At 37.9% G+C, this 22,825-nt stretch overlaps 2 protein-coding genes across 4 annotated transcripts in view; one reads left to right on the forward strand and one right to left on the reverse strand.

The window, feature by feature from the left end:
• Positions 1 to 2,145, reverse strand: part of AIDA (axin interactor, dorsalization associated) — a 42,378-nt gene extending 40,233 nt beyond the window's left edge. For both annotated transcript variants that reach the window (XM_022579277.3, XM_022579276.3), the window contains exon 1: positions 2,013 to 2,145. In XM_022579277.3, coding sequence (XP_022434985.1) covers positions 2,013 to 2,122 — 110 coding nt within the window. In that variant the 5' untranslated portion in view covers positions 2,123 to 2,145. The remainder of the gene's footprint in view (positions 1 to 2,012) is intronic.
• A 231-nt stretch (positions 2,146 to 2,376) lies between these two features.
• BROX (BRO1 domain and CAAX motif containing) lies at positions 2,377 to 22,769 on the forward strand. 2 transcript variants are annotated; one of them, XM_022579274.3, is made up of 14 exons: positions 2,378 to 2,745; positions 3,360 to 3,422; positions 5,680 to 5,796; positions 8,548 to 8,654; positions 8,992 to 9,088; positions 11,941 to 12,036; positions 13,012 to 13,084; positions 14,074 to 14,179; positions 14,888 to 14,977; positions 16,677 to 16,762; positions 17,599 to 17,680; positions 17,983 to 18,133; positions 19,350 to 19,509; positions 20,505 to 22,769. In XM_022579274.3, exons 3-14 carry the CDS (start codon positions 5,696 to 5,698, stop codon positions 20,589 to 20,591), a joined length of 1,236 nt encoding a protein of 411 aa, XP_022434982.1. In that variant the 5' UTR covers positions 2,378 to 2,745; positions 3,360 to 3,422; positions 5,680 to 5,695; the 3' UTR covers positions 20,592 to 22,769. The 2 variants fall into 2 exon arrangements, with proteins under 2 accessions (XP_022434983.1, XP_022434982.1); XM_022579275.2 differs by lacking the exon at positions 3,360 to 3,422 and having other exon boundaries at positions 2,377 to 2,745.
• Positions 22,770 to 22,825: the final 56 nt, after the last annotated feature.

The raw sequence follows: 22,825 nt of genomic DNA on the forward strand, positions 1-22,825 counted from the left end.
TTTGAGTGTATTAATTTTAAAGTCAACATCGTGTATGTAGCCTGTATGTTTACAAAATTTAAGCCAATCATCACATATTTTTTTTCAAATTTGACACTGGTGGTTTTTATAGTAATTTTAGAATTACTCTGAATCATGAAGTTCAAGGTTAGTAATGAGGTTCAACAATAGATTTGTTGGTGCCTATTACTCTCTTGCTGAGATATTTTTAGAAATTCCAGCTAAACAGCTTGCATATTCAATTTTCCTTTGTAATTTCAATTGGACATGGTATTCTTCACTTTCCATTGTGAGGTCTGCTGCTGAGTGCCAACAGCTGCCATGTCCCACCATCACAAGTGAGAGACAGCTTTAGATTCCAGGCTACGCAAGTTTAGTTAACGCAGAATGAGTATACATGGGTGCTCACTATCTAACCGGCTACAGTATGGAAGGATACATTCTCTGGGAATGAAGGAAGTCTTCTAATTTGTCCAATTCACTTATACAACGCATCTTTAATAAATGCCTTAAACACTACATAGTAGAGCAGACAGGATTTGGAACTGGGGAAAAAAAAAAAACAACCCAGACTTCAGCAGTATAGTTTTGTGACCCTAGGTAATCCGGTTAACCTGAGCTTCAGTTTCCTCATTTGCAAAATGAAAATAATAATATTCTCACCGAGCAGTTGCAAGAGTAAACTGCAATCAAGTGAAAGTGCAAAACAAATGACAGTAGTTGTTACACATGGCAAAATGGCCCAAACCATGGTGGTTTTCAGGGCTTTTGAAAACTACAGGCAGTTCAAAGTCAGTAAGATGAGATAGAGAACATCCACGCACTTAAATTATCTTAATGGCCAGATAAACACAAGTAACTATTGTAGAAAAAGAATACAGGATTTAGATCTTCCAAGCACTAACCGTGTATTCTTTCCAAAAGACGCTGGGGCGGGGGGGGTGGGGTGGATTTTACTTACACATGGTTTCGAACAATAACTTGCTTTAAACCAAGAAGTAATTACTGGCAACAGTTTGCAAACAACAGCATTTCAGCAGGCAATTCCTATTTTCAGTAAAATGTGCAAGAAACTATAAGCAAGGTTTAATATATACGCAAACCTTGTCTTTTAATTTTAAAAACACCGCTGAAGTTTTGGGAGGAAACCATAAAGGGAAAGAAATCGGACTTGGGTAGATCAAAGAACCTGGTGCTCACATGTACCCTGCGGCTATACATTATACACAGGAAAAGGAGGAGGGACCCAAGGAGGCGGTGGTGACTCCTGTGCGTGGTCTATTAATTCACATTTTGCTCTCTTCTGTTCACATCCTGCAGGGACTCCACCCAGAGCAACCGAGCGAGGGGGTGGGTGGGACTCACCCAGCCTAGCAAATAACAGTCCCAGAAACCGAAACGGAATCGAGGTGAATTGGGAAAACACGGCTCCCCAGAAAGAGGGGTGGAGAAGGGGCGCGAGAGGAGACCTTTCTTCGGGCTGAGGAGATACCTCCGGCCTCGCTGCCTCCTGGGGGCACCCCCTCCCCTCCCCTCAATCGCCACCAGTTCCCTCCTGCCCTACACCGGGGAGGAGGAAGGCACCGTACACAGAGCGAGGCCCCTCATCCCGGGGACGTGGGCGGAGAACACACAAGTATTTCTCCGAGATTCTAAAAGAGAAACTGAGGGGCGGCAACCTGAGAGAGGCGGAGGAGAAGGGAAAAGGAAACTGCAGAGCGGGGGACCCATGAGACGGTGGCAAGGAACTCAGTAGGTAGCCTGAATGGGCTGGCGCCCCAGGAAAGAAGGGCTACCTGTTGCACGGAACTGGCCCTGCTGAGGCGGAGAGCGAAAAACCCCAGAGACCGGACCTTGGTCTCCAGGGCCAGTGGGACCTCAGCCCCAGCGCCTGCGGGGCCCCACCCTGAGAAGCCTTGGCTGCAGATACAGTGATGAGAGACACCGACAGAAAGAAGCGGGAGGCGGCCGACTGGAGCCGGTCTGGCCCGCTCCCGCGGTTAGTCACTCACATCTGATACTCGTCTATCGCCTCCACCAGCTGGCCCCAAGAGTCGAAATCGGCGCCTCTCCTAAAACTGGCGCCCCAGCGCTGCAGCAGACTTCGGGTCACCTCCGACATGGCCGGTCCCCACCCCGTCCCCTCCCGCCCCTACCCCAGCAAGGCCGGGCTCTAGGGCGCCATCCTCCCCGGGCCTGGCCCCGACATTAACAGGGCCAAGAGGAACCGCTACGGCCACCGCCACCACCCGCCAAGGAGCCGCCCAAGCCCATTTGCCGCCACAGCCAAACTTTGCGGCTCTGAAGCGGCCGCCCCGCCGAGGCTCCGCCCCCGAGGCCCCGCCTCGTGTTAGGTTGAGGCCGCCCCGCTCCACCGAGCGGCCGCCATTGTTATTGCGGCATTCTTCCTCGGGGTGGGAGGCCCGGCCATCTCTGCTCTTTGTCTCTGGAGGAGACCGCAGCTCAAGAGGGAAGACTGTGGAGCAATAGCTAATAAAGGACTGAGGAACGGAGTGTTTTAAGGGGACTGCGACAACGCGGCAGCCTCAACCCAAGAGCGGCGCGCACTGCCGCCTCGGTAGCTGTCATGGCCGCCCTGACCACGTGATCGGCTCCCGCAGGCCTGGTTTCCGTCGCTCAAGTTCGGTAATCCGGGCTCTGCGACTCCCTCCCTTTCTCGTTTGTGGACTCGGACACTGCCTTTCTTCCCTCTGGAGGGGTGCTGTACAGACATCGAGAAATCCGGTAAGTATGTCATGAGGATGGGCGTTTCCCAGTACTATTCCTACCGCTGTCGTCTCCCCGGAGTCCCAAGCAATAGAGTCAAGGTTTTTACACAGGTTCCATAGACTCCCGGATAGTGGTCCCCAAAAGTCTTCTTCAAGTGTTTCAAGGCACTAGGAGATTTTTGGGGACCACTATCCGGGAGTCTATGGAACCTGTGTAAAAAGTGCCTTGGAACAAACGAGAGAAAGAAATTCACATTAGCCCCACGAATCAATGGTATTAACAGCTATATTCACTGAATCGCCTTGCCCGCGTCTCCACTAGCAGTTGGGGGCGGGGGGAGGGTCTTATGGCTACATAGGAGTTTGTTTAGGCACCTTCTGCCCGCCTCTCCCGGGTAGATAGTATCGGCTTTCCACGAAAATGCCTGTTCAGGAGGGGCACGCTAAGGTGTGCGCCTGCGCAAGGTCTTAACGGCGTTAAACCGGACGGGGCCCGGGAGGAAGAGGCTGGGTGGTAAACAGGAAGTGGACGTTGGGAGCTCGGGGGCGGTAGGTTCGTCGCGGGACCCGGGGTCTCCGGAGTGGGGAACCTTTGTCGGTAATCGAACTCTTCCTGTGGCCTCGGCTTAGGTGGCAGCCTCGATCCGACTGTTGTGCTGGTGGCTTCAACGGCACCCTTCTTTGCACCTACAGGTGGGTGTGTCGTCGTTTTACCCCCGCCCTTCGAATTCTTGAAAACTGGAGTGCGGGTCTCTGACCGGACAGATTGGGTAGGGAGGGGTAGAGAACACGGTACTTACCGTCTTCGGTCCTGAAGTAAAGATACACAGAACTTAAGACATTTTCATCCAGGACGTGGGAGGCCGCCTTAAAAGAGTATTTGTGGAAAATTTGTCACGGTCAAGTGTATTGTGTGCCATTATCTCTGGGAGGCTTGGTTTATATGCACAGAGATGCAGTATTAGTTTACTTAGGTTATAAGGGAGATTTACGTGGATGATATTTAGAAGGTTATATATTTTTGAAGAACTTGTTAAATGTTTTGAGTTACTCAAATGAACTTGCTCAATTTTTCATTGAATACACAGTGCGTTTCCTCATTCTTAAATAGCTGGTGCTCTCCAAAGCAGGTTTTGCCATGAATAAATATGGTAAGGGAGGTGCATAAAGTAGATACTTTTTACACTGTGCAAACCAAGTTTTTTTCCCCGATAAGAAAAATCCATGGACAACATTGTATATAATGCTTTCAAATTAATTAAATCTTACCGATTTTGTCTCCCACTTCCCGAAATCTAATTACCATATTTAAGTCTTCAACTACACCTTCCTGTATTATCTTCGGTATCTTCCCAAGGACTTCTAAGCAAGTGACACACTCCTTTTTTCTTTTCTAACCTGAAAGGTGTGGAACTTAATTTTTTTAAGTTGGCATTTCACTTAGGTAGTTTTTTAAATGTTTTGGTTTTTAAGGATAGACATTATTGTTTTTAATTTATTGAAGTATAGTTGATTTACAGTGTTTAATTTCTCCTGTACAGCAAAGTGACTCAGTTATGCATATATACATTCTTTTTCATATTCTTTTTCATTATGGTTTGTCACAGGATATTGAATATAGTTCCCTGTGCTGTACAGTAGGATTCTGTTGTTTATCCATCCTGTATATACTAGTTTGCACCTGCTAATCCCAAATTCCCAGTCCTTCCCTCCCCTACCTGTCCTCCCCCTTGTCAACCACAAGTATGTTCTAAGGATAGATATTATTATTTTTTTTTTAACCAACTAAACTGAGTTTATTAGGGACTAGCAGAGAAATCACAATCAGCGATATGCAAAGATGGGTGACCATAAGCAAATACAGAGAACAAGCAAGGGGAGCATGCTTTTATAGGGAAAAGAGGAGAGTTGGGAGGGGCTGTAATAACCAGAGAGTCCATTGGAGGAACCTGGGAGTCCAGAGTATGGAGGCTTCTCATTGGTAGGCCTGCTACAGTCTGACTGGCTGAGCTGCCATGGATGGAGAGAAGTTTTCTTCTTCCTTCTGATAGTAACCTAGAGGTACCTTCCTGTCAGAGATGTAGGTTTACTTCTCTCCTGTTAACTGAGGTCTCCTAGCGGGACCTGAGAGCCCCCCCCACAGGCCTGTCCCAACTCCAACTCTACCTGAGGTTTCTTCAGTTACACATGCTAAATATGTTCATAATTCAGCCATTTTTTACCATTTTAAGGATAGATTTTATTGATCAAGTATCATGTGGGGTTTTTTATCATGAAAATATTGATTCTTATTAGCTATTCTGTGGAAAGTATATTTATTATAGAACACATGCTACAGCCAATCAGTTGGCATCAGCAGTATCACGTGGGAGATACAGTTAATTTAAAACCTATTTCTGTCAAGTAATCTTAGCAGTCTACATAAGGGTCACCATTTAAACCTCTTTCGGAATCATGTTCCTCTGCTCCTGTGCCCTTCTCATTTGCAGCTGTCCAACCAAAGTCAAGTACTCCGCTCCTCAAAAGTGTAGTTTGGGGACCAGCAGCATCAGCGTCTCAGGTCCTACCCCAGAATGTTGAATTAGAACTTGCATTTTAACAAGAAGCCCCCACCTCCTGCCCCGACGTGATTTTTATACACATTAAAGTTTAAACATTACTGCTCCAATATCTTCAGCATTGCAGTTAGTGTGAGCACATTTACAAATGCTGTTTTTTTAATAGGCCTGGTCTAAGCATAGGCTGCTATAAACAGACACTTAAAACGAGATTGATGTATGGCAGTGAGGCATTTTATTTATGTATATGTCTGTTTTATATATGTTTTATATTAAAATGTATATATCCTGTAGTAATTTTCAACTTTTACTTTAAAAATATTTTAATATGATTTACACTGCTTATTAAATGTTTTATCTTTAATTTTTATACATTTGTTTTTTGTCAATAGGAAACACCTGGAGAGAATGACACATTGGTTTCATAGGAACCCGTTAAAAGCCACAGCTCCTGTCCCTTTTAACTATTATGGCGTAGTCACTGGCCCTGCTGCTTCAAAAATTTGCAGGTAAGTTTTGATTGAGCCCCCCATGGATACGAGGTACTTTTTTAGGGTCATGCACAATGCAGAAGTATGTAACACACTGTCCCTAACCTTAGACTCCTTATAAACTTACAAATAACATGTGAAAAGTTAAATCATAGATTATTTTAACTGGGTCCTCAAGTTTAGGTCAGTGAGTGAGTCCCAGAGAGGCTAAACAGTCACAATTAAAAGAGTTAAGCTATATGTTACAACAGTACAAGAGACTCCACAAAGTCATATATGGATATTGTTCATTGGCCAAATAGTAAATTAATTGAGTTCTGAGCAGGGAGAGGTCCCTATGACCTGAAATAGCCTTCAGAGTGTTCAGTAGCAGAGAGGACTTGAGCTGGGGTTTAAATGCATTGTATGGCTTAGATCAGGGGTTGCCAGACTGTGTCCTGCAGATTGGCCCAGTGATTGTTTTCATATAAATAAGTTTTTATTAGAACATAGCGCCCCCCCCACTTATTTACATATTGTCTATGGCTGCCTTTCCTCTGTACAGTAAGATTGAGTATTCCCAGGGGAGACTTTATGACCTACTAGGCCTAGAATATTTATCTTCAGGTCCTTTGCTGACCCCTGACTTAAGATAGTAAGAAGGGAGAGGAGAAAGTCATTTCTGTTAGGTAAACCTTTGTTCTAGGGAGTATGAGTAGAGCAGTTTAACTGGCACAAAAGAGATAGATGCAAGAGAGATTTCGAAGGAGGCATCAGCTGGCCAGATGTCTCATTTGCTCTGGAAAGTTGAAAAGGATTCATTTAGTCTGTGAGATACAGAACCTAGATGATCAAGACATTGGTGGTACCAGTAAAGGAAAACCAAGAGAATTGCTACTTTTTGTGAAAAGAAGTAATTGGAGCAAAAGGTTGATCTAGACCAGGGGTTTCTGTAAAGGGCTAAATAGTAAATATTTTAGGCTTTGTGGGCTACACACAGTCACTATTGGATATTCTTCTTTGTTCATTTTTGCAAAATTAAGCTGTGGGCCGTATAAAAACAAGTTACAGGTTGTACTTTGCCAACCCCTAATCCTAGACATTGGTCCCAGCTTAACTGTTTTATCTGTAGCATTGGGCAAGTCTCTTACTAATTACTCATCTGTAAAATTACTCATCTGTAAAATTAATAATCTAAATTAGATACTTCTAAGGTACACTTTTCTCAAATTCCGTCATTTTAATATGAATATAATTTTGCACAAGTTGGTTTGCAGGTGATGATTGAATGCCTACTTGGAAATAGCTAGCAAAGTATTCGAGTCTAGAATAGGCCTTAAGGATTCAAATTCTGGGGACTTCCCTGGCGGTCCAGTGGTTAAGACTCTGCGCTTCCAATGCAGGGGGCCCGGGTTCAATCCCTGGTTGGGGAACTAAGATCCCACATGTTGCGTGGCATGGCCAAAAGGAAAAAAATTCAGATTTTTTTCCGAGTCCAAGAATTACCCCTCCCAGCTTTTAATTAAATAACTCAACAATGACAGATTCATAAGGTAGCCCGTCCCATTTTGGGTCAGCTGTATATAGTTGTTACTATATACTTTCTTGGAATCAGCCTCCTTAGAACTGGTACCAATAAACATTCCATCTAGACCATTCAGGTTTAAGTTTGTGCTCCTTTGTAAACATCAGTGCTACTTACAGTCCTTCTAAATCTTAAAATATTTGAAATGTTAGTATTACTTCACTCGACACAGAAATTTGAGTATATGCTTTATCCCAGACACTAAGTTCTGGGTATACAGTCCCTACTGTCTTGGTGCTTACAATTTAAATTTAGTCTTTAGTCATTTACACCCAATTGTCTTTAGTCATGGTCCATGTAATATGATTTCTGGATCCCTCGCTAAGCAAGTTGCCTTCTGAAAGAAGATGTGTAACTGGAACAGGACCAAGTTAGAGCTGATAATGTAGATCTAGGATTAGATGTAGTTATACTCGTAGATGAGACCTCAGAAGAGAGAAGAGCAGAAAGCCAAAGACTGAACATTGCTGGAGGTGGGAATATGAAGGGAACATGGAAGAAAATAGAGAAGGAACTTTTAGAGATAAGAGGAGAATCTGGAAAATTTGGCGTTATTGGAATCAAGGGAGAAAAGAATTTTGAGAAAGAAACAATGTCTGCAACATTTATTGCTGCAGAGAAGCAAAGGAGAATGGAGACGAGGGAGCAGTTTTAAAATGACTAGTGGTCACGTGTTTTGGCATGTTTGTGTGTGTGTTGTATTATAGAATGCAATTTTAAAATATGGTTTTGTACTTAAGTACATTTTGACATAATGTCAAATTTTGAAATTGTAAGGGGCTACTAAAATTATGTACAAATGTTAAATTTCCATTTTTCAAAAAACTTCTATTGTGAACTAGTCAGATTAATTTACTCATTCGTAATTCTTTCCTCCCGTCTTAAAAGCTTGTGTTAGTTTGATTTTTTAAAATTAAAACTTGCTGTGTATCTTTATTATATAATTGTATTCATGATTTGCTCCTTTAGTTGGACTGAGTTTATTTTAGTACAACTTTTAAAACAATTGTTACTGGAAATTTCACTTACCTCCAGTGTTAGTCCAATTAAATTCATTCCTGTATACTTAGTAATATCTTAGAGGAAGGGGTGTGTGTGCGTGTGTGTGTTTAAGCTTTTACAGTTGAAACTTTTAAGCCACTTTTACATAGATTCATTGTAATACAGCTTACTTAACATTACTCTCTCTTTCTGTCTCATTTAAGTGACTTGAGATCATCTAGAGCACGACTGCTTGAATTGTTCACTGATTTGAACTGTAATCCACAAATGATGAAGAATGCAGCAGATTCATATTTTTCACTTTTACAAGGTTAGTTATTTAAATCAATTTAAGTTTTTAAAAGTCAACTATGTAGAAGTTCATATTTGATTCTTAGACTTTTCAGATTTGAATAGTTTAGTCTTCTAGGTTATATTCTTCAGTATGCTTGAGTATCAGAAATGTGAGAATGTAAAGGTAGTATGTGGTCTTTCTAACATTTTGAAAATTAAATGTGTGCATATTTCATATTATGTTACCTTAGGAGAAGGGTATAGAGGGGCTGGGAGTTTCATTCGGGTATCTGAAAAAGTCATTCTCCGAAAATGTTCTAAACAGACACGTGATATTTCCTGTAAAACTGAAAATGTTTTCTACCTTTTTATAGGTTTCATTAACTCATTGGATGAATCTACCCAAGAAAGCAAGTTACGATATATTCAAAATTTCAAGTGGACTGATACATTACAGGGACAGGTTCCAAGGTAAGCAGCACCAACAGTACTAAATTCAAGCCATTTTTGTAACTGTTTAGCTAGTGATTAACTCGTAGCCTCTGTGTGGAAGAAGTAAAATGTAAGTCTGATCAGCATTTTGCCTTATCAGGAAATTAATATAAAACTTTTGACCTAAACTCCTAATGCAGTCTATTAAGTACAAACAGAATTTGTTTCTTCTGGACCAAATCATTTTTGAGATAATCAATATAAATGTTAACTAGATTGAGCAGCCTTGACTTTTAATAACACACAAAGAATAGTTTGGGAATTTGAAACCCAAACCTAGATTTTGGTCTTTGCCTCCATCCAAGCAGAGCAGAACTTTGCTTTCTCCACTACTTTCCTTTTCTGATGGATAGTTCAGATGTCTCTGGTCAATCTCCTTCTTTCATTCTCCCCAGTTCCACCCCAGCTGCATACTCTTTTGACTGACAGTACTGTGTTTGTTTTTCTTCCTAATTTCACTGTTTCTGCTCTTTTTAAAAACTTCCCCTCAGAACTTTCTCATCATTCACTTGAAACTAGTTAGATCTAATTATAACAGGAAACCAATCATAATGGTGCTAAATTTTTAACTACTTTTTTTTTTAAACACCATTGGGTTGTTTAAATAGTTATATATCTTTATCTCAATTTGCTTTAGAATTAACCGTTTTATAAAATCAGAAGGGAAGGAAATGGGGATTGGCAAAAAACCAGGGCAGGCATTACAGTGGAAGGAGTGTGGACTTTGGATTCATACACACGTAGATCAGCCTCAGAGCTTCTCCTGTGTGAACATCTGCTTCCTTAACTGTATGTTGGGGTTACAGGTATAGGGCTTTTGTGAAGAACAGAATAGGAAATTTTGTATTAAGGGGCTGATATAATGCCAGGCATTAATAGACATTCAATAAATGTTAGTTTCCTTCCTTCCTTCCTTGGGAATATTGTATATAATAGAATTCATAAATAGGGTAGGAAGTTGTGGACTGTGGGTCCTTTCCAAATTTTAATATTCTGGGATACCAAGGTTTTCCAGGTAAGTCTTCGTTTTCTGTTTTGCTTTATGTACCCCTTTGTACTTCATCTAAAATTAAGAAATATTTTCCTTAAAAACTTTTTTTAAAGAATCAAACCTCTACCATTACAAAACTTTGGCAGATTCTAAAGTGTTTTGTATTACATAAATTTGGCAGTTTTCCCCACCATGCTAAATTTTCATTCCTTGTGACAGCATTTCTCAGCATAGTTTTATGAGACAGTGAAGAATTATGTGGTAAAGGCTTTAAGTTATACTGTTGAGTATTCAGTACATCTGAGATTTTTAAGTTATTTAATCCTTGATTGCTACTTACTCAGTGAAAGGTGTGCTGTGAGTATATCTTCTGAAAAATGTTTTTTCAACTGTATACACTCTTAACTACTACCTAGATGTGGTACAATAGAAATGGAGTGTTTGGGAGCAAGGCAGATTGAAATAAACGAAGGGTAAACAGGAGAGAGCTATTCATGAGACCCCATAAAAATTAGCAAAACTATCTTATTATTTAAAGATAAAGTTATAAATTAGATATGCCTCTTAGATCACCATTACTAGAATTACTAGATATAATTAGTAGATGTAATTCATTGGAAAGTTCCCAGTGCTGGAAAGAATAAGCCGTTAAACTATGCATTAAATTTTTTTAGCATGGTAAACTGTTTTAAGAAGTTTGTTCATAACTGTCATATTTTTGTATGTTATAATGTATATTAAACAGGATAGTTTATAAGGTATTTTTTAATTACATATTTTGTAACAAATCTTTTTTTTTTTTAATCTAAAAAGTTTCCATGTCTCTGTTCCTTCTAAGATGGAGGCAGCAATTAAATAAAAAATACAAAGCAGAATCATGATTCTTGTTTCTTCCCTTTGGGTAATTTTTCTGTATCTTTATTAGTATTATATGTGTAATAAGGGTATTACTTCAGGTTTTTTACTTCATCATTTGAGATAAGTGAGATAATGTGTATAAAGAATTTTCAGGGTCTCATCAGAACAACAGTGAATAAAAATATTATTTGCTTTGTGAGCTTTTTGCCATCTTTGTGTCATGTTTAGTTATAGAATCTGAAGGAAACAAATAAGATATAAAATACACTTATTTTTGAGACCTTTTTCTTTGTAGTATACCAATTGGCTTGGCATTCAGAATCTTCTACAGTTTCACATCAGCTTGGCTTTTTGCTCTCCTGCTCCTCGATTTCTCTCTATGAACTGGCAACTTCAATCAAGCTAGTTGGGTTACTGCCACCAGAAAAATCTTTATCCTTTCTTGTGCGTTAACAGCATCATTCCCTCATCTGGGATGTCCTTCTGCTTCCCTTCTAGCCATCTTTCAAGGCACAATTCAAACTCTGTTTATACCATTAAGCCTCTTTAACCATTCTAGCCTGAAATGATCTCTCCTCTGAAATCCATTTTCTTAAAATGTGGTGTAAGAATCACCTGCTCCAGAATCAACTGGATACTTGTTAAAAATGCAGATTCTGGGCACTTCCCAGACTTTCTTTGTGGGATAAGTTCCAGTAATCTGTATTTTTAAAACTATTCAATGTACAATAACCTTTGGGAACTACTATTCTCATGTTTACTATTATGAAGTACATCATGGACCATTATGTTTAGTCATTCAGTGTTAATTGTGTGTGTGTGTGTGCTTGTGTCTTACCTCCCAACCTATATTAAACACAGGGACTCTTCATTTTTCAGTTAGCATTTAGCTCTTTATGATTTTGTGTAAGATGTATAGCAGGCTTCATATAGAGATGTCTCAGTCATTGACAGTACTTAATGATCATGTTTATAATTCTAGTGCCCAGCAGGATGCTGTTTTTGAATTAATTTCCATGGGATTTAATGTAGCTTTATGGTATACCAAATATGCTTCAAGACTGGCTGGAAAAGAAAAGTAAGTTAAAAGGGAAGGGTTATGTGCATAATATTATTTTTCAAACGTATGGAGCTTCATTATTAAAAAGTCTAGGCTACTGATAAAAAGTATCACTTCTAATAAATGTAAGGTTGCCTCATAAAGCTAATATTTTAAGTATCAGAATTATGGAGCCCACTGTTAAAAGGGAAAAAATTTTTAATAATCTTGTCATGGGGGTGGTCTTTCTGAATAAAACCCCAAACCAAGAAAAGGGTTGACTATTTGACCACATAAAGTACCATAAACAAAGTTAGAAAACAAATGACAGATTGGTTAAAAAAATTGCAGTGCATGTGACAAATTGTTTTTATAATGCTTTTACAAATCAACAGGGAAAAGATCAACAAATCGAAAATAAACAGGCAATTCACAGAAAAATACAAAGCCTTATAAGTTTGTGAAAGATGTTTTGAAGGATTAAGGAACTGTGAAATAAAATGAGATACAGTTTTTATAATAGTACAACTGGATATTAGCAATATGAAACTGGCAACTACCAGCTGTGATGCGCCTGAACATGGGAATAATATGCAGCCATTTAAGAATGGAGTTGAATTCTATGTGCTGATGTAAAATTGCCTCTGAAGTAATTTAGGTGATCAAAACAAGAGCAGAGTGGTGAATATTGTGTACGTATGTGTTTTTTAAGTATGTGCATGCATTAAATGTATATTGATTTTTATGCTTGTTTATGCACAGAAGATTATCTGGAAGGAAAAACAAGAAGCCTTTGTCCAGACCCCTAAACAGGAGCTCTCTTTTTCACTTGTAGTATCTTCTCTTTGGATATTTTTCATGTGCACTTGTTAGTTTTTTAAGTGTCAAAAAGAAGAAAACGTAGTGAAAAACACAAATGACTAACTTATGTGGTTTTATGAGAATGTATTAGTTGTTGGTTTTAATACCAGAAACGGGATTCATCCTGTAACTAATGTAACCACTATCTTTCAGCATAACAGAGGATGAAGCAAAAGAAGTCCATCGAAGCTTAAAAATTGCAGCTGGGATTTTTAAACATTTAAAGGTAAAATAATAATAATAAAATATATTCTTAATGCTTTAATTCTTGAATAATTTTTATTTAATTCTTTGTGGGGTGGGGTGAAGGAATTATTTCATCATGTAGAAAGAACTAGTATGTGTTCTGTTTTCCTTATGTTAAGTACCTTGTTGATGAGTGCAGCCAATTACAGAATATTAAGTGTTTCCACTTCAGAAAATCATCAGTGAATTTTACAATTAGACGATGCAAGTGGTACTTCACTGCTTATTTTTCAGTCTCTTCTGAAAAGATGAGAGAAAACAAAGCACAAAAATTGATAGTTCTGAGCATTTCCCTTGCTGTATGCAGCAGTTGCCAGGAGCCATCATGATTCTGCAAAACCAGATTTTCTGAGTATATTCTCTGTATTTCAGTGAAAATGCCAGCGGGGCAATCAGTACACACTAATTACATTAAATTGCTTGGAGATGTGATGAGAATTAGGGGAAAGACTAACGTATTTTCTAACCAGAATTACCCCCACCCCATTCTAATTAAACTGCTATTTACTGAAGGCTCCTGGAGGCCAGTGTTGCATTTTCTCATGATAAGATAGTTTTACAGTGATGAAAAAGCTGTGATCCTGAGTGAGCTACAGAACTGTAGTCTTCTTTATATCTGCTATTATTAATGTGAATGAACAGTTCCGGCTCATGCAAAAGGGAAATTTGGTTTCCGTTTCCGTTAAACATTTTCTAAGTTGAGAATATGACTTGCATATCTAAGCAATTTATTATGACCCAAATTTTGCTCTTGAATTTCTTATTTTTACAAAAATTTATAAAAAGCTTTAAAAGTTTTAGTGTGCAGGAACTTTTATTCTCTGTAAGCTTAACATTGCTCCATTTTACACTTTGTACGCTAAATTTCTGAAAAATCCCCAAATTGAATATCTCATAACTTCAGTTTTCTTTCTAACAGCTGAGTTAAAATAAAATTTGGCTTGTTTTTTTTTTTTCTTTCTCTCTCAGGAAAGTCATATCCCAAAATTAATTACACCCGCAGAAAAGGGGAGGGATTTAGAGGCACGACTCATAGAAGCTTACATTATCCAATGTCAAGCTGAAGCTCAAGAAGGTATCTTAAATGTTGTAAGATTTTTTTTAAGAAAGTCTATATTGGCATTTAGTTCTTTTTTTTAAAATCAGAATTAGCTGGAATTGCTGGAGTTTCAGGATTTGAGAAATTTATAGTGAGGAATTTAAAAAATTGATTTTTACCTTTAGCATTTGCCTTCATTTTTCATTAGCTGGAAAAGGCCTTACAGTTTAATGATTCTTTTTAAGAGGATTTTGATTTCATGCCATTTCTGGCAGCATAATTAAGTCTATAACTCATCTTTCCCCATGCTCTACCTTGCTCATTTCTTTTCTGCTTCCACTGTTTGGCTTACCTTGAAATCTTTGCCTTTCAGTGGCAGGAAATAAATGAAGACTTACGTGAAAACAATAAAGAAACTTGGCTTTTGTTTTTCTTTATTTCCAACTCCAGTGCCCTGAAAGTATTTGTTTCCTCTTACATCATGCGATTTTGTAGTAGGGGTTTTCTGTGATTAGTAATTGGCTAGTGATTTATTTAAGGAAGTGGTATCAGAACCAACAAGCTCAGTGTTTTCTGCTTGTTTATGTTTGCATTTTCTGTAGCTTACTTTTCATGTTAAAACTTTTAACAAACTGTATTAAAGTCCCGAATAGATATCAGACTGTCTTTTGCTATTATAATTGAACTTAAGGTAAATGCAAGTGAACTTAATCATACATTCACTTCATTGTGTTTTGGTTATAGTAACAATTGCTCGAGCAATTGAACTGAAACATGCTCCTGTACTAATTGCTGCCCTGGCATATGAAACAGCCAATTTCTATCAAAAAGCTGGTAAGTGCTATTTTTAGTCTTTAGATTTTCACAAAGCAAAAGGACTCTCAGATTGTTTCATCTTTTGCAAAGCTGTAGTAATAGCTGCACTATTTTATTAACCTTGTTTAAAAGAAAATAAAAAAATTAGAGCTGTTCACGGCTAATATGCTCCATAACTTCTAGTGAAAAGGATGATGCTATCCTTTTTAACCAGTTACATCTAATAATTAAACAGCTGTTTTTATTTTGAAATGTTTTTGGTCTTTATAACAACCTTGTAGTTACTATCCTTATTTAGACAAGAAACTGAAATCCAGAGAATTAACATAACTAATCTGTAATTTAACTGCTAGCAGGTGGGAGGCTGAGACTAGCACTCAGATCTTCTGCTTAACGTATTATTCTTTTCAGTCACTTATTTAGGAAACATGCATATGTTTCTATCTATCAGATGGTTACTCTTTTAGTTGCTGGGTATACAGATTCACAGTCTAGGGAAGGAGACAAACATGTAACCACATTATTATAGCATGAAATGAGGTGTGGTTACAGGGGTGAATTAAAAACCTAAAGGATCTGGGCATGCTAGAGAAGGCTTTCTAGAGGAAGGTGGTGGTTTAGCCTTATTTTGAAATAAAAATAGAAATTCTAGGTTTGCTGGGATGCTTTAGCATATGGGAAGAGTAGAACATTCTGTAGTATGTACAGAGATTAGAAAGAACTTAGCACATTCTGGGACTGAGACATGTTTTAGCTGAAACAGGATGAGAGCTAGGAGCAAAGGTTACGAAAGTGTGCATATGTGAGGCTATGAATTGGTCTGTAAGCCTGTCTGAGAAGTTTGGCCTTCATTCGGTAGGTATTTGGGACCCCTTAAAAGGTATAGTAAAGTCAACCTGACTTGACTGGACTTGAATTTAAGAAAGGTCCCTATCATTGCAAGATGAGAAATGGGCTTACTAGTGAAGGAGTAGTAGGCTGACTCTACTTAGATTATAATCATTTCTTCCTAAGTACTATGGAAGAAATGATGAAGGTTTTGACAAAGATAGCAGAGTAGGAAATGGAGAGGAAGAAATACATTCGAAAGGTGTTTGGCAGGATATATGAGCATGTGTGTTTTATACAAGATGCAGGGATGGGGTGGTGAATGAGGGTTAGGAGAGTATCCTTGCTTCTGACTTGGGTGACTAGACTACTCTTGGCATTGCTGTATTATGAAAAAGGTTGGAAAGAGATACTATAATGGTATTCATATTTACTTTGAAGTTCTTAGTCATTGCTATTTTTATCATTATCTCAAACTTAAATTGCATTAACCATCAAATCTAAATAAATAAATAAATAAGTAAATAAAATAAATCACTTTAAATAAAGCAAGGGTTTTTTTTTGTGGTACGCGGGCCTCTCACTGTTGTGGCCTCTCCCGCTGCGGAGCACAGGCTCCGGACGCGCAGGCTCAGCGGCCATGTCTCACAGGCCCAGCCGCTCCGCGGCATGTGGGATCTTCCCGGACCGGGGCACGAACCCGTGTCCCCTGCATCGGCAGGCAGACTCCCAACCACTGCGCCGCCAGGGAAGCCTAAAGCAAGGTTTTTAAAGTGTAAATACTTGAGTTTTAGACTTGAATGGCCTTTTGGCATCTGAACACATAAGCTGTAAGTCTCCTAGTGAATCAGGGTGAAATTATATTTTGCTTTTTAAAATGTAACTTTAGATCATGCTTTATCCAGTTTGGAGCCTGCATACTCTGCTAAATGGAGAAAATATCTTCACTTGAAAATGTGTTTCTACACAGCTTATGTAAGTATTTTTAGCCCAGAAACAATGTAAATTACTGTCTCTCCAGCCCCTCGAGCACCAGTTATGTCATCTCGCCAGACTCTTCGTTAGCATTTTACAGATAATGGACAGCTCTCAGTAAATGTTCCCTGATAGTCAGTGCAGCCATTGTGGAGTAAAGCGAGTGGAAGGAGATGATGTAGAGCTGGGTTATAGCAATGGAATTACTGTTTGATTCAAACCCACTTTTAAGCTGGAACCTTCTGCAAACTTCATGAGAATTCTCTCATTTCATCCTGTTCACTGAGAAAGATATTTACTAATGCTAATCTAAAGACTTACCCATACAGTGTATCACCTGGGTTGGTGAAGAATCATAAATAAGATTTCTTATACCTTATAATCTGCTTTCAAACACACTGCATAAGACCATGTGCAATCCCTGCATTGATGGTAGACATTTAAAGAATAAGCATGTTCTATTCCAGCCTGGTAACATTTTTCTTAAGACCTGTTTAGTCCTTAACCTCAAATCCTTCCTCCTTCTCCCTCTGTATTAGCACACTAATTTCCCTCCTTTATCCCCTCTGCCCTAATTTTAAAAACAGGTTTCAGCAAATAGTTTTTGCTCTCAGTCCATGGTTAGAAGGCTAGTTTGGCTCAAGGCTTGACATAATTCCACTTTATATACCAACAGAGATGGGGGGAAGCTTATTCAAGTAAAGAGACGTAAGGGACTGCATTGATACTTCAAACAATGGGCAAAGGCATTTCTTTGTCTGATGCATATAGAAAACGATGATAGTGGAAAGCATCATTTGAGAAGAGAATGAATAAAAATTTGTTTCTTTTATCAGGCTTATTGTTATCATGGTCAGACTTTGTTGGCTAGTGATAAATGTGGTGAAGCAATCAGGTCTCTTCAAGAGGCAGAAAAATGTAAGTATTCCTGCCAGAATATTAACTCCTCTTTTAAAAACTAATGTTTAATCATAAAGGGAATGGGCAGTTAAAAGAGATTTTGGCGGAGTTCATGAAAGGGAATGAGAGTCAGTGAAGTAATTGGAGAAAAGAAAAAAGTGCTTCGAAAACCTAGAACTTGTAGAAAATACCTCCCTACCCCTTATACTATTGTTGGTAGTGCTCTTATGCTAGTTAAAGAGCATCTCTGATTAATAGCCTTTTTAGTATAAATAATCAATAATTATAATCAAATGACTGTTTATCCTTTTCACGTGCAGTTTATGCAAAGGCAGAAGCATTATGCAAAGAATATGGAGAAACCAAAGGCCCTGGACCAACAGTCAAACCTTCAGGACACTTGTTCTTTAGGAAACTTGGAAATCTTGTGAAGAACACCCTTGAAAAATGTCAGAGAGAAAATGGATTTATGTGAGTACAGCTCAGTATGATTTTAGTAGTCGGTATACTATTTGCAGTTGGCCCTCTGTAATCTGTGGGTTCCACATCCACAATTCAACCAACCGCAGATTGAAAATATATGGGGGGGCAGGGAGGGGGGATTCTAGAAAGCCCTTAAAAGCAAAACTTCAATTTGCTGCAGGCCAGCAACTATTTACATAGCATTTACATTCTATTAGGTATTATAAGTAACCTAGAGATGATTTAAAGTTTACGGGAGGATGTGCGTAGGTTATATGCAAATACTACTTCACTTTACGTAAGGGACTTAAGCATCTCTGGATTTTGGTATCTGCCGGGGTCCCAGAACCAATCCGCCGAAGATACCAAGGGACGAACATATTTATAATGTTTAAATAATAATATTGTTTCAATAATATCACAGTTTGTTAGTCTCTATTCCCATACATTTTATATCAAGTTGCATTGAAGTTGAGCATTAATTTTCTATTTAAATTGGTGATAGAATTCACTTGTGTTAGACCTAACTTTTATTCTGCTTTTGATGATAACTTATAAAAGCAGGTTTAAAAATTCAAACATGAATTATTAACATATAGCCCACTTCTACTGTCCTAACTTTCTCTTACCTTTGTTTCCCTGCCATTCTTTCTCTGTGTGTTATATATACATACCTTCTCTTGGCATACTCATCTCATTCTCTTTTCAGCCACGTATAAAGCAGGGAACTTCATTTTCTGTCAGTTCTGTTTAGGCCTGTCAAGCAGTTTTCCATTATTAAATCGGTGTTGTTCAAACTGTAGATCAGTACCTATGGAGGTTGTAGAATTAATTTTGTCCCTGCTTTTTGTCTTGCATTCTTCCCTTTATATTCTGCATCTGGTCATGCTGTGCTTTCACATTCTTGAACGTGCCCAGTTTAACTTTTATCACTTCCTTTGGAAAGCATCCCTGACCCCCCAAATCTGCCCCTCTTTTAATTGCCCCTCTTTTGTGTTCTCACGGCACTCCACATCCCTCATAGCTTCAGTTACATTGCACAGTTGTTGACAGGGTTTCTTGACTTTGTCACCTACTCATCTGTAAACTACGTGAGACAGGAAATTGTTCTGTATGTAATTCATCATTAAATTGTCATTTCCTTGCACAAGGTCTTGGACATAAATAGACACTCAAATAGTTAACAAATAACTGAATGAATTGCTGTTTCCATTGCTTTTTGCAGTTACTTTCAAAAAGTTCCAACAGAAGCCCCACAACTGGAACTCAAAGCAGTTTATGGTCTCGTAGAGCCTGTACCTTTCGAATTTCCTCCTACAAGTGTGCACTGGACACCAGAAACGTTGGCTGCTTTTGATCTCACCCAAAGACCCAAGGATGACAGTGTACGGGATTGGGTTTTTTCCATTCATTCACAAAAATTTCAAAAGAGAATTCAAACTTCACAGTTTGATATTGTCCTCTATTTAAATAGATGCATGTATTTGTCTAAATGTTAAATTAGCTAATTACAGTGCTTGGTGTAAAATCTGAACTCTTTCAGAGGTAAACCTCTAGGCGCTAATTGTCTTCTGATTTTTTTACATAGTTGACTGATGTTGTTTTCAACACATTATCTTGCCTTTTTACAATTCGTCAGAGCCTCCTTTAAGAATATTGTGGGAGGACAGGTCTAAAAAGGATGGCTCATCCATGTTTATATTGCTATAGCAATGCTGTTTTTGATTCAGCATAGTGCATGGTATTTGAAGATTTGACCTAATTTCAACATTCTGTGACATCATCCAGGGGTAAAATTAGACTGCTTTTATTCATTTGTATCTAAGTACATCTTAGTGTACTAAACCAAATGGTAGATTAAGTGGAAATTTTGAGGTTTAGCTACCAAAAGAGAGGGGGTCTGTGAAAAAGGGGGTGGGAATTATTTTGTAGCCATAGCTGCTTCCTTGAAATTTTTTTTTTTATATAATTTCCTACCCATACTAAAACCATTATTCCTTAAAATAACAGTTTTTGCATCCTGTTCAGCATCTTAAATAATGTCCTAAGAGGTAGCCTGTTACTGTCACAAGTAATCTTCAAACTTGAGGGTTCCATGTGCACAGGTTGATGGCTCAGTTTCTCCCTCCTCAGAAAGAGTAAGAGTACCATTAGCTTGATTTTTGCCTACCCATCAGGTTTTCGTCTTCACTGAAATGTTGCTTTCCTGTTATGTCTTTAATTGAATTGGTTTGTATGTAGCTTCTGGCACAGCTTTGTTAGTCTCTGTGCTGTGTATTTTAGTATATCATCTTTATATTAGTCTGAAGTGGAATAGATCTAGTGTTCGTTTTCCGGATCTTAGTTTATGTACTTACACTGTATTTTTCTTTCTCCATAGGCTAAACCCAAACCAGAAGAAGTGGTGAAACCTGTGAAAGAACCAGATATCAAACCTCAGAAGGACACTGGGTGCTACATCTCCTAAAATACATTGATACAGTGTGCACTTTGAATTTTCTTCCAGATAAGATAAACCATGGAACTTCATCTTTCTTGAAATGATTTCTCTGAAGCTTATAGATTAATTTAGTACATTCAGAGGGAATCTGCCTTCAGTTTATTTGTTCTTGATTTTTAACACAGTGGAAGTGTTTCATGCTTTGTTTCTGAACTCCTTTTTAATCAGGACAACCTGTGAAAAATTTTTATTGTGCTTCTAAAGGGCATATTTGGGGGTTGGGTTTTTCTTCCTGAACTCTGGGTAGTAGTAAGTTTCAGGTTAATACACTGTAGGCCAGAATCATGTGGTTTCAGATGTGTTTTTCTATCTTCACAAAAAAAAGTTTATTTTCCTTCCTCTTATTTGATACCAGAAGAATGACAGGAGTCAGTTTTTAACAGACAAGGTTTTTTACCCCTCTCCGTTATGTCAGTTGTAGCACAGACTTGTTATCTTCTGTGTCAGTTACCTTTTCTGGTTGGGGGAAAAAAAATCACTTTTAGTTAAAGATAAAAAATCTTCATACCAAATCCCTTATACATGTTAGAATCTATAATTTACTTAGAAATCAGTGTTTATAGGTACGTTGAGACCATTTAAGAGCTTACTTTTATGCTGATAGCCCTGTACTTCATTTCAATCTCAGTAAGCAAACCTACAATATTTTTTAAAGTACTTTTTTCTAATGGATTTTTTACTTAGGGGACAGAACTTGGTAACAGCTCTTAGTATTTGTGTGAGAAGACAGAGTGAAAATGTTTTTGCAGAAGTCAAATAATGCATGATGAAAAGAAAGAACTTTAAGCCTAAACAAGATTGGTTGTCCTGAATTACACTGGTAAATCTCTACTACTTTGTTACAGAAGTTAGAGTAAAATGCCTTTGTTAACCTGATTTCAGTGTACATGGTTTTTATATAGTTTTCTAATAACACTTATCCTGTCAGAATTGTATTGCTTTAGGCCAAAGGCCATAGCAGAAACTTAGAGAGCAAACAGGTACAGTATATCTTAAAAATACCTTGTAATATTTGAAATAGTTTAGTATATACACAAACCTGGGAAATAGTGGATACATAATACTTTAATTAAAAAAATCACACATGTAGGTTTATCTTCTTTTGATTATTCTCCTGGGGCATCACCTAATTTTTCTCTTATAAATGACAGATTGGTTCAAATAATAGAAGTAGTAATAGTAGGGTATGTTGAGAGCTTACTTTGTGCCAGGCACTGTGCTGAGCACTTACATAGATAAACCTTTGAATCCACACAGCAATTCTGTGACAAATAAGTAAAATCTGCATAAAGTATTGAGATAGGAATAAACATTTCATAATGAAAAATAGATTATACCTATCTGAATATTGTGTTAAAATAAATGATTACTTAAATCATAGTTTATACTCATGGGAAAAAAGCTACATAGAATCAGTGAGGTTTTTTTTTTTTTTAATGTATGGAAATGCTAATTACTCCTTGCTATATAACATTTAATATTTGAAGCTGCAGTTTTCAGAATCAGTGGAGTAATAACTGAACAGACATTTATTTTGTTGTTTATAGAAAAAACAGTTTAATTTCCCTGTATTTTTGTGCTCTATGCCATTTACTGACAAAACTTTAAACCGTACTTGATGTAAGCTTATTACTCTTGGCCTGTAAGATCTATTTATTTTAGAAACTAGTGCTTATTAGTTACTAAGTTTTCACATTTGAAAATTTAGTAACTAGGCTAAATTTATTGACACAATATGTGTCAATTTCACATATTGACATTTTTATGGGTCATACTTCCATATATGGAATGAAAACATGTAATATGCTCAGTGCTTCTGTAAAGTGCAGTAAATACTGGTGTTACATTTAATCAATAATTGGCAACTTTAAGATAAACAGATAGTAAATATTCTGTTGACCCAGCAAAGGTGACACTTTGACTAACTATCCCATTATATATAATATTCTTTGAAATCGTCTTCGAAATTTGGGGAAGTGAATAAATGTAAAGAAATTGCATGAATGTCATAGATGTAATAACTATTTGTGTTAACTATTGCATACTTAGTTTAAACCAGATAATGACAACTAACATATCCTGCTAAAAGTGTTGTTAATATACTGAATTATCTATTTATGAAAATAAAAGTGATTCTACTTCCAATTTCATTGGAATTTTTGTTTTTCAATAAATATTTTTATCTTTATTAAGCCAGTAAC

Source organism: Delphinapterus leucas, chromosome 1, assembly GCF_059928025.1.
Source record: "Delphinapterus leucas isolate spDelLeu-1000000601 "Yukka" chromosome 1, BTC_Dleu_Yukka2, whole genome shotgun sequence".
NCBI classification, from domain to species: domain Eukaryota; kingdom Metazoa; phylum Chordata; class Mammalia; order Artiodactyla; family Monodontidae; genus Delphinapterus; species Delphinapterus leucas.